The 15,267-nt window shown below is 40.0% G+C and overlaps 2 protein-coding genes across 2 annotated transcripts; one reads left to right on the forward strand and one right to left on the reverse strand.

The window, feature by feature from the left end:
• Window positions 1-196: 196 nt before the first annotated feature.
• Window positions 197-3,255, reverse strand: LOC144703339 (nucleobase-ascorbate transporter 2-like). Its single transcript, XM_078575493.1, has 13 exons — window positions 3,001-3,255; window positions 2,816-2,913; window positions 2,560-2,736; window positions 2,249-2,425; window positions 2,023-2,082; window positions 1,744-1,928; window positions 1,568-1,664; window positions 1,391-1,477; window positions 1,253-1,311; window positions 1,079-1,170; window positions 916-993; window positions 677-837; window positions 197-588 (listed from the first exon to the last, which is right to left on the reverse strand). Exons 1-13 carry the CDS (start codon window positions 3,089-3,091, stop codon window positions 376-378), a joined length of 1,575 nt encoding a protein of 524 aa, XP_078431619.1. The 5' UTR covers window positions 3,092-3,255; the 3' UTR covers window positions 197-375.
• A 7,717-nt stretch (window positions 3,256-10,972) lies between these two features.
• On the forward strand, window positions 10,973-14,358 carry LOC144703466 (Ribosomal protein L1p/L10e family). The gene is made up of 10 exons (XM_078575634.1): window positions 10,973-11,647; window positions 12,022-12,099; window positions 12,635-12,676; window positions 12,755-12,860; window positions 13,121-13,185; window positions 13,317-13,361; window positions 13,467-13,574; window positions 13,752-13,839; window positions 14,064-14,110; window positions 14,199-14,358. The coding sequence occupies exons 1-10, from the start codon at window positions 11,030-11,032 to the stop codon at window positions 14,274-14,276; spliced, it is 1,275 nt and encodes a 424-aa protein (XP_078431760.1). The 5' UTR covers window positions 10,973-11,029; the 3' UTR covers window positions 14,277-14,358.
• Window positions 14,359-15,267: the final 909 nt, after the last annotated feature.

The following is a 15,267-nucleotide window of genomic DNA, read 5'->3' on the forward strand; positions in this document are numbered from 1 at the left end:
ATCTGGCTGAAAATAATATCCACCACATGGAACTGAATCAAAATTGCCAAAATTCAGGACCACAAAGAAGAGGTATTCGGAATTGATGGGTATGGTGCCAGATATTGAGATAGAGGGTATGAAGAGAAGTTTGGATCAGCTAAGACAATGGAAGAATTTAATAATTTTACAGAGATGATAAGTGAGACAAGAAAAATTTCCACTGACTAAAAATGAATTAACCCAATTATGATTGCCAAAACTGTATGGCAGCAGAAGCTAAGATGGACCAAATCGTCCACAGCCTACCGAAAAAGTCACGATCATCAATAAACAGGACCGGGCCACCTTCTGTCCTCCAGATGAGGTTTTGAGGACACTCAGACAGTTTAGAATTCAAGAGGGAGGGAAGAACCGGTTGAGGTTGAAGGGTAGAGTGTAAAACTCCTCGTTGCGACTATCACCCTTGAAGTTTCTGAAACGAACCCACCACGGCATCCCCCTGTCTCTGCCCGCGTTTTTGTACTCCAGCGTATTATCAAGAACGACTGCCACAATAACAGCGACCGTAGGCGGCGAGGAGAACACGGTGTTCAAGAAGTCGTTAAACTGCAATCCCGTTACAGTATCATCATCAGAATGAAAGATAGAACGGTGAATACTCAACGGAGGAAGAAGATAATAGCGAAGAACTCACCCAACCAGCAGACGTGTGGGCGGGGCCGTGTTGCGCTAGCGCGGTGAAACGCGAGAAGTAAGTCGGCACGGAGAGGCCCAAGAACAGGGCGACCCCACTTATGAACATGTTTCTCATGGAGTTCATGTTGGTGAACTGCAAAAACGATAGTCCAACCGCGCCTGATAAAGACGACGGGCCTGGCTTAGTTAAACTCTTTCGTCGACGAAGTCTCGGTGAAGAGAAGGAGAGGAGATTACCGACGAGCCCAAATAGCACGCAGTACACCGCGGCAAAGACTGGGAAAGGTATGGATGCGAAGAGAGCTCCGAATTTTCCTGCATAGAGATTTATTTGAACTGATTATTTATCGAGTATCTCAAACGACGATAAAAATGAGGTTATTTGCGATTGATCGCATACCCAAAACGGAGAAGAAGATCATGAACGCGGCCGATATCTGGACGACTCTGCGGCTTCCCACGCTCGTGGCTCCGAGCAATCCGACGTTTTCGCTGCATCGTCGTCGTGATAATCATCAGCCTTGAACTAAACGACGAATAATAGGAAGAAATAATGCGATAACGATTTTCATACACAGATACGGTGGAGCCGGTTCCCGTTCCAAAGAGTCCATCCAGAAGAACCCCCACTCCCTGCAGAGTTTCCGAAGATTTAACTCTATTTTCACCGAGGAAATGAAGTGAAGAGGGTTGGATAATGGTGAAGGCTAACCTGCCACCCTATTCCTCGACTAAGAACGTGAGCCGGAGGAGGAGTGGCGCTTGCGAGGCGAGCTGCGGCCTTGTAACCCCCTGTCGACTGAGATCAAGCAAAATAATCCGTCAAAACCTAAGTTTTTGCGTGTGATTTCGTTCCCGTTTGATCTGGGAGGGGATCGTCGTCTTCTACCTCGACAAGGGAAACAAGAACGGCAGCCATCATGCCGAAAGAGTGCCCAGCGTCGAAACTGGGGGCCCCCCATTGCAGTGGATAAGGTATCTTGATCCTGCAAGAGAAATTTTACTAGAAGTAGCGTAAAAAAAAACAAGATTTTGGGAAAAACAGAGTTTTTGGGTTTATCAGACCAGGGCGCGGAAGAGATGAGACTGGCTCTATCAGTGCGGCAGCTGTTCTGGGTTCGCTCGGGGCTGTTACGATACGCGCCGCCGGCCGTCAAGAGGTGCGCGTAAACCCACACCACCGTGATCGACAGCAATAGCGCGAACCTCTCCAATACTGGTATGCCCTTCGGCCTTATGTGCTTCAAATACTGCGTTTCGAACGGCCCGCAAACGTTGGTTAAGTTTAAAGAAATACAGATATATAAAGTCTCTCCTTGATTTCATGAATTATTTGCGTTCTACCTGAGACAGAGCTACGTAGAGGAGGAACATGGGAAGGCCGATTTCGACGCAGCTCCCCACCTGAGAAAAAATTAGTGAAATGGATGTTGAAAAATTATCCTCTAATGTTACTTACTCCGTTTTAATCCCCGAATTGACATTAGTAAATGATAGAACAAACTGATCGCTAATGATCTACGATAATACATAACCAAAGTCAGCAAATATAGAATCTGGAAAACTTCACCACGGGGAATCCTCTGTCGAAGAGGCCGAAACCGACGAGAGCGACAACAGGGACCATCCCAAGAGGGCTAAAGAATCTAGTGCAAAGTCCCCATAGCTGACTGTAACCCAGAATAATCTGGATACTGGAGGCGACAATCATCGATCCTTGAATCGCCCTCATCGTCTGTAAAAATCTCTGCAAATAGAATCCCACAATTAAGGAGGCGAACAATATGAAAGATTAAGATATAGGGTATTAAATCTTAAAAACCTGATGAAGGAAACGAACCATAAGAAAAATAAACAAATGGGTTATTAAATCTTAAATACCAGATGATCGTCGGCAATCTGGGTGAGGGAAGAGTCGCGGATAATGGAGAGGACGGGGATGACGAAGGCGTAGGAGCCGCCGATGACGGTGGGAAGCCTGGTCCCGAACAAGGTCTGAATCAAAGTGTTGATTCCGCTGACGAAGAGCAGGGTCTGAACAACCCTCACCTTGTCGTCCTGCATCAAAAATCAAAGAACAATGAGAGATTCGCCATGGAAATAGCTTCATCAGAGATCGAGAGAGACGGAGGCTCACGTCGCTACCGCCCATTAGTGGAACCAGCATGCTGGGAATCATTACCGCGGTGCCCAAAGCAAGAATATAATGCTGGAAGCCGAGAGCAATCGCCTCACCTGAAAGATGATGATGATTATTATTATTATGATGATGATGATGGTGATGATGATAGAGAGATGGGTATGATAAGGAATAGCGTTTACCCCAAGAAGGATTCGAATCGATGCAGTACTCGAAGCCTTGGAGCTGATCCATGGGAGGATGGGTGATCTCTTCTTGCTTGGTTTCCGCCATGGTTTGGATAGAGAGACAGAGAAAGAAAGAGAGAGAGATGGAGAAAGTAAGAGAGACAGCAAGTTTTAGCTCGAGCTCTAGAGAGAGAGAGAGGGAGTTGTTCGGTGAGTAGTCCTCTCTTCCAAGCTCCTTCGCTTCTCTTTCTTGCTGGCCAACTCCGGGCGAGCTCGATTTAAGTGTCAGGAACCTTTCGTTTGGAGGGCTCAAGCAGGAAAAGATCCGTTGGATTTTTCCGTGACGAAAATGCCCCTCTTTCCCTGCCCGGAGAAGTTACCGTTTAACGGGTCCCGCCACCGTCATACTCATGAAAGTGCAAAGTTTAAACCTTTTGACGTTCCCAAAATTACTAATTTTCTGTGATTTTCGAAGTGGTTAAGGATTAGTGGAAGTTGGGATGAGGGCCTCGTCGACCACGCTTGGAAAGGCTTGTCCTTCTCCGATGGGTTGGCCTGAGAATCTAATTTATTCTTGGTTATTGTGAGATGTGGTTGGGAGGAGGGGGGAGGGGGTGTGCCTTTTCTAGTGGCAGCTGCCACTGCTGCTGCACTCAGCACTGAAAAGATGAGCGTCTGAATCAGCCCCACATCAGCTATGTTTTGTCCTCTCTCATGGCAGTTCCTTCATACGTGGACTATCTGTTTATGTATCTATCTATCTCTCTATCTGTCTGTCTGTCTGTCTGTGTATCCATCTATCGGTCTATCTATTTATCTATCTATCCATCTCTCTATCCATTTATCTATATCAGTATTTATCTCTCTATCGCTCTCTCTTTATCTATCTATCCATCTCGCTATCCATTTATCTATATCAGTATCTATATCAGTATCTATCTCTCTATCTCTCTCTCTTTATTTATCTATCTATCTCTCTATGTATCTACCTTTCTATCTATCAATCTATCTCTTTATATATATAGCTGATAATCTATGTATATCTCTATCTATCAATCTATGTATCTCTCTATCTATCTCTCTGTCTGTCAATCTATGCATCTCTCTATCTCTTTATCCATCGATATATATATATATATATATATATATCTATCTGTCAATCTATGTATCTCTATATCTATCCATCTATGTATCTCTCTATCTCTCTATCAATCTATGTGTCTCTCTATCAATCTATGCATCTCTCTATCTATCTAGCTCTCTATCAATCTATATATCTATCTCTCTATCTGTCAATCTATGTATCTCTCTATCTATCAATCTATGAATCTCTCTATCTCTCTATCAATCTATGAATCTCTCTATCTCTCTATCAATCTATGTATCTCTCTATCTCTCTATCAATCTATGCATCTCTCTATCTATCAATCTATACATCTCTCTATCTCTCTATAAATCTATCTATCTACTATCTATCTTTCAATCAATCAGGATCTCTCTATCTATTTATCTATCTATCAATCTGGATCTCTCTATCTATCTATCTATCTATCTATCTATCCATCTATCTACTATTTATATATCTATCAATCCGGATCTCTCTATCTATCTATCTATAGATCTATCTATCAATCTATCCATCTCTATCTATAGATCTATCTATCAATCTATCCATCTCTATCTATAGATCTATCTATCTACCTATCTACATATCTGAATATTTATTTATCCATATATCTATCTATCTACCAATGTATGTATCTATCACTCCGACTAAGCAAATGTCTGTTATCGCCCGGAAGGGATACGGAAAATCGAGTTGGCATGTGTGGACTTTCCAAGCAGAAATACTTGTATATTATTGTTGCCCTCTTTTGATCTCTCTCTCTGACTGGCCCGGCTGAATTTCATCAACCTGTGTCATCCGTACTCCTCTGCCCTCAAATATATTATCCTGCAAGGATTTCAGAGAAAGCCCATTTACTATTTCTGAACAGTGCCAATCTGTGCAATCTCGCTCTCTCTCTCCTCTATTTCCTCTCTCTTCTCTCTCTCTCCTCTATTTCCTCTCTCTTCTCTCTCTCTCCCTGTCCTCTATTTCATCTCTCTCTCTCCCTCTGTATGCTTTTCAGACATTTCGTCATCTCCCCATTTGAAAACCTATCGAATGAGAGAGTATCCGTTGTTGAATCTTTCTCGGATAAATAAATGTTTAGACTTCTCGATTTTGCTTAGGTTGTTGTCGGATTTTCTAATTTACAGTCTGACTCCGCACGCACTCTCTCATTTAATTACTATCCAGACTGAGGGGAAGCGTAGGATCTCTCCCTCTCTCTCTCTCTCTCTCTCTCTCTCTCTCTCTCTCTCTCTCTCTCTCTCTCTCTCTCTCTCTCTCTCTCTCTCTCTCTCTCTCTCTCTCTCTCCCTCCCTCTCCCCCTGCCCTCTCTCTCTCTCTCTCCCTCTCTCTTCCTCCGTCTCTCCCTCCCTCCCTCTCTCTCTCTCCTCTCTCCCTATCTCTCTCTCTCCCTCTCCCTCTCTCTCCTCTCTCTCCTCTCTCTCTCTCTCTCCCTCCCTCGCTCTCTCCCTCTCCATCTCCCTCTATAAACATATAAATATATATATTAATCTATCTCTCTCCATATTTATCTTAACCTTTTTCTCTATCTCTCTTTCTTTATCACTATCTCTCTCTTTGTCTCTGTCTCTATCCCTATCTCTCTCTTGTTATCTCTGTACTATCCCCATCTCTCTCCCTCTTTATCTCTATCTCTCCATATCTCTCTCTCCCTTATTTTCTATCTTAGAACATCCACTGTAGCAGTACGTGTTCGTAGATCATTGGCAGCCAAATCAAAATTCGAACGTTAGCATAGGACTGGCATTGCGTGAGGAGATGTCTCAAACGATTTCCGCACAGGGAAATGTTTTTTCCCTAACCTGTGCCCTACCATCCTTCAGAAACTATTGCGAGGTAACTCTCTCCATTTCAATTTCTTGGTACTCGGGACTGTACCCGATTTTTAACGTAAAGGAATTAAAAAGCAAAAGAAACACCCGTTGGCAGAACCTAGGAAATAACTAACTAGGCTTTTCATGTAGTAGAAGTCTCCTGGAAAAAGTGCAGCGGACGAGGGCTCAGGAGCTATATCTGATAACCTTATTCTGATAAATTTAATGCCAAAAAATGGATAACATAGATGTTACTCACCCATCTTGAGTTAATTTCTTGGATGGACAATGATATGTATTATTGTAGATTTAAGCTATCATTTAAGCCCAAGATAAAGGGTTTAAATTATGGTAACTACGGGATTAAGATATTTATGTTTGGGCTTTGCTCTGTGGAGGGTATGTCTGTCCTGATGGGATAAAATGGACTAAAAAGGATAAGGTTACTCTTCTTGCCCATACATAGGAGTCAGAGCTTGAGTCACAAGTCATGCTTATCTTTGAGGGTGCCCATCGCTCCCAAGACTTGCTCAAAAGACTTTCAATGCACTCAGCTATGTACTTTAAAATCAATAAGTTACTGATTATTAAAGCTATATTGTGCTCTCACTTCGGTCATTCTTAAGAATTCAGCACAAGTAGTTCCGTTTAGTTTCAACAATAGGTATCAGAGCTACCTTGGGATGATTCTTTAGGGTGATTTTAAATCATCTTCTTATGTTGATACAAACAGTCTATCATAGCCGTACTTGTTGGCTACTCAGGATGAATATCCATTCAGTTTTGGGGATACAATAAAAAGTATATCTCATTAGGTTGTGCCATATATCTCAATCAAATGGGTCCAGCAATCATTAGGTGCCTAACTGAAGCCTGATACAGGCCACAACTATTCTCAGTAAAAGGCTCAACTTGTCCAACTTTCGATTGAATGCTCAAATGGCCAAACGAAATCCGACCAATGTTCAACGCCAAGGCGAGCTGCTCCTCTCCACAGCCCCAGCATCTGAAAATATAGCTGCTCCAAGAAATATGTTTCTCATATTGAGTAATAACAATGTTGAAAACTACAAAGTGTGAACATATGAGTTGTTAACTGAAATTGATATTGATGAAGAACAGGTGGGTAATAAACATAGGAGAACACAAAATTGAAATGTCCTCCATTTCAGAAAAGCTTAATCACTATATGTAAATACTCCATAAATAATAGAGGAAAAGGGGTCGATCCACAAGAAGCAGAAATTCAATTCGGATTTTTTTCTGAGGAAATAAAAGGAAAGAGTTTATAAGTGAAAAAAATGAAAAATTAAGATGTTTCTAGAATTTATAGAATTTAAATAATTTTATGCACGAATATTCACACAGAAAATGCGTAAACGATTTAAGATATTTTTATCTTAAAAAATTATATTTTAAATGTAAGAAGAAGTTAAATATAGTTTTTCTAAAGGAGAAATATATTTTATTTAATTTTTAATAAATTTAAAGGATTTTTAGAATTCATTTCAAATTAAATTTTATTAGAAATAATTAATAATAATAGGTTTTTCTATTTTTTATTTAATTTAAAAATACATAAGTTATAATATTAGTTAGTCAGCAGTTGGTGGTGGGTAGTTGGGGTAGTGGAGTTTTGCAAAGGGCACATGGTCATGGGTTTTCAGGTCATGACTCTCTATTTAGTCATAGTTAAGAATTCTGAAGAAGTATGCCGCTTTAGCTTCAATGACTCACCCGCATAAATCATGTTTCCCTCCCATATTTTTTTCATTATAATCAAAATTTCCCATCCACTCTGTCTCAGACCAAGTGTATTGGGTGGGGAGGGATGCTCCGTAGGAAATGCAAATGAAACAATAAATTCGAATTGCACAACACAATGAACACATAGGCGTCTTAGGATGTTGATTGGATCATCCCTAAGGGGGAATGCATGGTGTCAGGACCCGAGATATGGACATGACTTACTAGTTCCTAATCACTGGATTTTAAATTCCCCTAACCTGGATGCATAAGATAATCTATGATGATGATTGAGTAGTCAAGAGAGAATCATCCACCCACCATATTGGAGGACACAACTCAAGAACGATGATGTGATGAAATCCTTGACCAAGGAAATAGAACATTGGGGAAGTTATCATACTATTTCAAAATGCATCAATAGTAACTGTGATGACTAATTAGGGTTTTCCATTTGACCATACCCTAATCAAACTACTGATTTAGTTAATTTAACCCTTGTTTAATATGACGTATGTTGATATAATTAACTAAGAGGTTGATCATTAAAGGCTATGGGATCATTATGATTATTTACTAGACTGATACATGTGCCTAAAAGGTCACATGAAAATGATCTTTTAGAGGTACAAAGATAAACTCAAAGTTCATGGGGTTTTATTAAAAATGTACATTAAGATTAAATAAGAGAAAGCCATGAACAAAACTCATCCATGCAAGAGTCCATCGGGTGCCTATCCTTCTTTCTTTTTACTCATTGTACCTCTCTTTATGCAATCAAAATGGAAAAAGGATGAGGATAAATCAATGAGGGGGTTATTGAGATAGAAAATGAGATTTAACATGCCAATTATTCTGAGGATATCTCTAGAGTTTGGACATTTGAACAGTATCATGACTCATTTGAGTTACTGAGAAATTGTGGATCCAATCCATGCCAAGCTAATTCAATCATAAGGTTTTCAATTATTTAAAAGGTCCATTAGAATTCCATTTTTTCTTTCACTTTGTAAATTTTATATGGTTCACACCAATCTTAGCCTTAGAAACCAAATGTTTTGCGAAGCTGCAAACGAAGCAAAATTTCTTGTTGGAAAAACATCTCGTTAGTGACCTCTGTGATAAGATCATCATACATATATTTTTATTAATGTTTTTGTTTGTATTTAACATTAAAAATGTATTTGACATGATACGAATCCAGCTAATCTATAATTGTTCCATTAAGATATATTTTAAGAAGTATCAAGATAAATAAGATGCCGTTAAAAAGCTTCATAGTCAATTATGTGTCTCATATTATCATCTTCTGGAAGCTTATGCACGAATTTTTGTGTTTTCACTAAAAACAATTTTTTTCCTAAAGTCAATAAAAACACAAAATTTATATGTGTGTCATTTGATAAAGTAATTAGGAATAAAAATTTATGGGAATCTCAAAGTGCCCAAGGGATTCTAGGGCTCCTATTAGAAAAAAATGTGAAAGAGAAGAGAACTAGACAAAATAATATCACATAATAAAGGGATGTATAATTGGAGGGAGATATATTTTATATTTTAAGATCTGTTTGAGATATTATATTGATGAGTCTAATTTGATACATGCAATCTTACACCTTTCAAGGCTATTTTGGCGTCATTATGCCCATAATATTATCATTTGAATGGGAAATTACATTTGATAGATTAATTGGGCCATTGTGTTAAATCTAAAATTTTACGAATCGTGCATGATTTATACATTTAGAATTATATCATGAAATCATATTTATTTTTATAAAAAGTACTTTCATCAAATCATCTAATTCCTCTCTAGAGTTCTATATTATAGGGGTGAATTTTAATAAAAAAGGGAATGGAAGAATTTTGAAATATGGGTAGTGCAGTGCCCAACGGCCAAGACATCTTGGTGCAACAAATCTCAAGCTTGCCGCAGGCCAGCATTCACAATAGCATTCAAGCCAGCTAGCGGCCAGCGAGTGCTGGTGCACAAGCATGCACAGGGGCAGAGAGCTAAGATGAAATAACAAGGTCCACAATAGGCCTAGTATCAAGAGGCCGCACACCCAAAGTTGATGCCAGGTTCAACACTTATAAAGCAGGTTCATTTTTTTGTTCTTTTGATATGGGATTAACATCTTTGATTCTTGTAGCCTCAGATGGTCAGAACCAATGAAGACAAAAAGATTGATCACATCCCAACGGGATGCAACCTTTTGGAAAAGGGAAATAAAAATGACCAAGCTTCAAGCTGACCCGGCCTGAAGTCCTTGTCATAATAGGCCAACTTTTATTGTAATGAAACTACCTAAGCTGTCCAATCTTCTTTAAGATGATCAAACAACCAAATTGAAATGCAGTATTACACTTATATTATTTTCTTATCGTAGGATCTAATTGGATGACAGTTACTGACTAGGACGATGGGGGTTACTGACTCAATTAGACACTGACCTGGCACGGGTGAACACCAATAAAAAATGAGGGTAAAGGAATATGATTTAATCATAGCCGTTTGCCCCTGTCATGCAATTTATCCAATGGGTAGGGGAAGAGCCACCAATCTCTACCCCTGGCCTTCATCTTCCTCGTTTCAGATGGCAGTTTGCAGATGAGGGGACCACTGAACGAGAGATTCAATTTACAAGAAAGATAAATTTTCTTTTCTTGATATGAACTGACAATTTATATTAGCTTGACTGTGACATTTGACAGACCAAATTAAGTTAGACCATTCAAAAGGCCAATAATAAAGGACATGAGTCCAATCTCAAATTTTTGATCCCCTGACCTTATTGTCAAAACTCGACTTTCTTCACAAGAATAAATATACTAAGTACCAATTCACATTTTAATCAAAATTATTTATTTTTTCAGGGTTTAGCTGCCTAAGATAGTACAGACATCAACAGATGGTTGACCAGTAATTTAAACATTCATCAATACACAAACATTGTAAGTCAAATGCCTAAAGCTCTTGATCTTCATCCCACAGAAATAAAATGCCACCAACTTTCATAGCACTTTCTGATGAACTTTCTGATTACTTGATGGTGATATTCATAACTGTTCACTGCAAAAACTATGCTGACCTTCATCAATGACGCATATAATCTAATCAATTCTCAAACATTATTCCCACTGGGCAATCTCACCAAATATGAGTTTGGGGAGGATCAAATAAAAGCGAGCTAGGATTGAGGAGAGAAGGATCAGATTGAACGGCCAGGATTTCCTCAAATTGCTACCGTTTAAACCCAGAAACTGCTACTACTTAAAGCGAGCTAGAACAAGAACCTACCCCATTCTCTCTTCTCTGTTCAGGATCTGCGAGCAGAGCTCTCCTCTAATGGCGCCATCGCTACGGATCATCCTAGCCAACGTTCGACGGCATTCAATCAAACACCCACCATTCTTCTCATCTCCGCACATCCTCTCCTCTTCTCTCCGCCATGAATCCGCTGCAAAGAACGGCCATTTCTTCTCTTCTTCCGCTCCGGTCAAGCCCGTCTCCTACGCTGTCAAGCCCAAGGACAAGGAAGACGCTCCGTCGCAGGCCCAGGAACCCTCTTCAAAGAGCTCCCCACAGGGCGAATCGAACCTCGAGGAATCGCCTTCTAGGGCAGAGAAAGGAGCGAGATCGTTGAGCCGTGAGGATGCCCGTTACGTGAAGGACGTTCCGGTGATATCGCCGGTCTCTTATGCTCCGAAAGTTGCGCCTTTGCCCGAGGACAAGGCCTCTTCTTCAATGGCGGAAGGAGGGGCAGGCGCTGAGAGAGAGTCTAGGGGGGCTGGCGATGAGCAGCTTCTTCGGGAGTCGAGGAGGATTGAGGCCAGTGCTCGAGTGCGGAGAGCGATGTTGATTCAGCAGGAGGAGGATAATGTGCCTTTTCCTACTCTTATTAGACCGGAGAAGAAGCAATCGAAGGTTGCTCTCGAGCTCCATGACGCGATCAGAGAAGTGAAGGTTGGGATCCTATTTTCTCTTTTACAATCGAGTACTCTTTGTCGCCTGAATGGGAAAAATGTCGTTTTTTGTGTTCGAGTTCCTCTATTTGTGATTTTCTTTGGTTTGGCTCAAGAAGGTTTTGATGGGTTCTGATCTTACCTCTCTGGACGTCCGTGGCTGAATTTTTCTCTTTTACAGGCAAATGCAAAGAGAGATTTTCTTGAAACTGTTGACGTTTTTTGTGTTCGAGTTCCTCTTTTTCACGATTCAGGGGAGAAAATTAACGTTTTTTGTGTTCGAGTTCCTCTTTTTGTGGTTTTCTTTGGTTTCGCTCAAGAAGGTTTTGATCTTACCTGTCTGGGAATCCGTGGCTAAATTTTTCTCTTTTATAGGCAAATGCGAAGAGAAATTTTCTTGAAACTGTTGAAGCGCATGTTGGTTTGGGGGTTGATCCTCGACGAGGTGACCAGGTCCAATTATTTCTTCAAATATTTTCTTTTTTCACTTTATTGTTACTTCTTTTCCGGTGATCTGCGGTTTTTGAGCTTAGACTGATTTTATTTACTTGCCGTTGTAATTCTCTAATTTTTAGTTACGGTCATTAGGACTGTCTTTCTTTGTGATAATTCTGTGAAGAAATTTCAGTGTCGTGTCTCTGTTTATTTTATTAGGTATTTCGCAGTCTGAGTCAACCATTTTTCCCAATTTGAGTCGGGTAGAACTTTATTTTTCCTGAGGATAAGTGGAACCCATTGCACGTTTGTTGCCAGGAAGTATAGTTTGTTGGACATGTTACCTAGTCTCTATTACAATTTAGTTGAGTTTTGAGGACAGAATATTTTATTATGTCCTGGGTCTGGGGCAGATACTTGAACGCATTAGATTCATAGAACTAAACTATAGGGGGAGTTGTGTTGAAATCTTGATTTATGATGCTTTTTATGATTTATTTTTCCATCTTGGGTATTTGACTATCATCCATCAACATCATACGGGTTTATGCAGATGGTACGTGGAGCTGTCACTCTTCCTCACGGTACTGGAAAGGTAAAATGTCTGAGATGACCTCATCGGCTGAATATTCAAATGAAATGCCGTATAAATCGAAATCTAGTTGCTGTTTAGGTTGTAAGAGTAGCTGTCTTTGCGGAAGGGCCTGCAGCAGACGAAGCTCGCGCAGCTGGAGCTGATATTGTGGGCGGGGATGAGCTTATTGAGGAGATTATGAGAGGTGCTGCACTTTGTGGCTCTTTTATAATCTTGCTTCTGACGAAACAGATAACTGGATCTCTCATCATCATTGAATTAATCTCTCGTTTCACGTCCTGTTTCGGATTTGATCAGCAGTGCTCTTTGCAAATATTAAATCTCCTTTTGTGGGTGTAAAAGTTTTTGGGAATTTTAGTTGATCCTCTGACAGTGTTCTCTTATCTCGAAGCAAAACTCAAAGGAAAGCTAGAGATTGTAATGTAATGCTTCTGGTGACTTCAGGAGGTGGCAAAATCAATTTCGACAAGTGTATTGCCATTCCTTCATTCATGCCGCGTCTGGGAAAGGTTTGAATCGTATTCCATGCAGATACATGTAAATGTATTTATTGATAAGTATTTATGCCATACCTTATTATTCCATCACATTCCCGGGTTATTTACTGTGAATTATTGGTCACTTCTTAAATTCAAATCAGATTGCGAGGATTTTGGGCCCACGTGGCTTGATGCCAAACCCAAAAGTACGCACTCTCCTTTGCCTTTGCCTTTGCATCTTTGTGTAAATAGCCCTATGCAGCGGATCATTGTATTAATTTTCAATTTTTTTCTTTTATTCTTTTGCATAGCTAGGATCTTTGACCAGTGATGTCTCCGGGGCAGTTAAAGCAGCCAAATGTGGACGTGTTGACTTTAAGATTGATAAAACCGCCATTGTCCATGTTGGACTAGGAAAGGTTTGTTCATAAAATTTTTCATCCGAATAGATAATAGAACATTCTATTTTTCTTCGCTACTCTCCTGAAGTTGAATTTGAATTCTTAGTGCGTGATTATATTCTGTTCATAAAGTTTATCTCATAAAGTTTTCTATCAAACTCAACGTTTACGTTTGACATTAAACTTCGTCGGCAGGTGAACTTCTCAGAGGAGGCTCTGCGGGAGAACATTGCTGCTTTTGTCAATGCCCTTTTACTTGCTAAACCAACGGGGCTCAAGAAGAGTAAGTGATAGTCATTAATCAAAAGTATATTATAAATTGTCTCAATTCGTGTTTAAATTTTTAATACTACGATTGTTAAATTCCACTACTCAGTTTTGGTATATGGGCTTTAGCGGAACTTACTCGCAGACCCTCTTCTCTTTTATAGAAGTATGCTTATATTAACGGTCATTGTGATGATTATATTAACTCACTGTACTGTTTTGGTCTTCATTGTGATGCAGCCTCCAAGTATGCTGGTTATCTAAACACTTTCGCATTATGCAGTACAGTGAGTCTTCTCATATTTATCTTTTTTTTTTGTAAGTTAACATGTGGTGGGATCGCTGAATTTTCTTTTGTCATTGATGTTACTGCAGATGGGTCCTGGGTTTCCCGTGTCTATTCAATCAATATCAGCTGCTGCAGATAACTATACTAAACTTCAGGGAAAATAATCCCACCAAGGGTCTAATATAACAATCAAATTGTGTGAGAGCAGCCGAATTCCCTTCATAATGAGTGGGGTGGATTTTGTTCCTCTTTGCCTCACAGCAACTGTTTTTTTAGATTGACAGAGTTTGATCTGATCATCATTTAGATCTGGAAATGGGTGTTTACAAAACAATCATTACATTGATCATAGTTACTTGCACCCTGAATCTTGAGTAAGTAATTAGATAGATGGACCGATGGATTGAAAGATGTATAAGGTGAAAGAGGGGCTGTGGACATCTTCATCCCAAGGTGGAGCTGCCATGAGAGGGTACTACTCAAGTAAACTCTCATGAGGTGAAAGAGAGGTTGTGCTTTAGCAACGAGAGGCAATTGCAAGTCGGATATGTTAAGACAGTGGAGATACAACATTGAAAGACACAGACACAAGGAACACTCCGACAAAGTATTGGTGCCTGAAAATGAAAATTCTACACTACGAGTATAATGTCTGGACATCTTACAAGCTTAGAGGCATGGTCAGCGTGATTTATAACATAGGATGCACAGTCAAAGCTTGTAAGAAATTTAACTAAGGTCATCCAAAGTGCACCATCTCCGTATTATCAATTGTATAAGCTTAATCTAGGAAGAAGAGAGATCATCTGTGAGCAGGGTGGAGAGACTAAGGGTACAAGAGGGGCATTCACTAGATGTCAAAAGCCACCTCTCCCTCTGTTCTGAGAGGCTTAAGAGAAACTAGGGTTTTGCTCGGCTTGGCCCCGCAACGGCGATTATGGGTGCAGACTGTGGATCACATCAGATATGCATTGAGGAATTACATCCATAAGAAATTAATATAAACTGTCATAAATAAATAATATTGTTTGAATGAAACTAATACAATGGGGCAGTTATTGAAGAACTGGGAAACCCAGATGACCTTAACTCATACATTTGTAAGACAAAAAAAACTGAATTAGCATAGGCATTCCACTCCCATGTGACCTAACA

Source organism: Wolffia australiana, chromosome 5 (assembly GCF_029677425.1).
Source record: "Wolffia australiana isolate 7733 chromosome 5, ASM2967742v1".
NCBI lineage: Eukaryota > Viridiplantae > Streptophyta > Magnoliopsida > Alismatales > Araceae > Wolffia > Wolffia australiana.

Bases quoted from the DNA above. Each gene is read 5' to 3' on its own strand.
- LOC144703339 (XM_078575493.1), bottom strand. From the start codon at position 3,091: ATGGCGGAAACCAAGCAAGAAGAGATCACCCATCCTCCCATGGATCAG. The intron at 2,426-2,559 runs GTATTTAAGATT...TTCTATTTGCAG, and splicing joins AGATTGCCGACGATCATCTG to AGATTTTTACAGACGATGAG. The intron at 1,312-1,390 runs GTTAGCCTTCAC...GAAACTCTGCAG, and splicing joins GTCGAGGAATAGGGTGGCAG to GGAGTGGGGGTTCTTCTGGA.
- LOC144703466 (XM_078575634.1), top strand. From the start codon at position 11,030: ATGGCGCCATCGCTACGGATCATCCTAGCCAACGTTCGACGGCATTCA. The intron at 11,648-12,021 runs GTTGGGATCCTA...TCTCTTTTATAG, and splicing joins ACGCGATCAGAGAAGTGAAG to GCAAATGCGAAGAGAAATTT. The intron at 12,861-13,120 runs GTGCTGCACTTT...TGGTGACTTCAG, and splicing joins TATTGAGGAGATTATGAGAG to GAGGTGGCAAAATCAATTTC.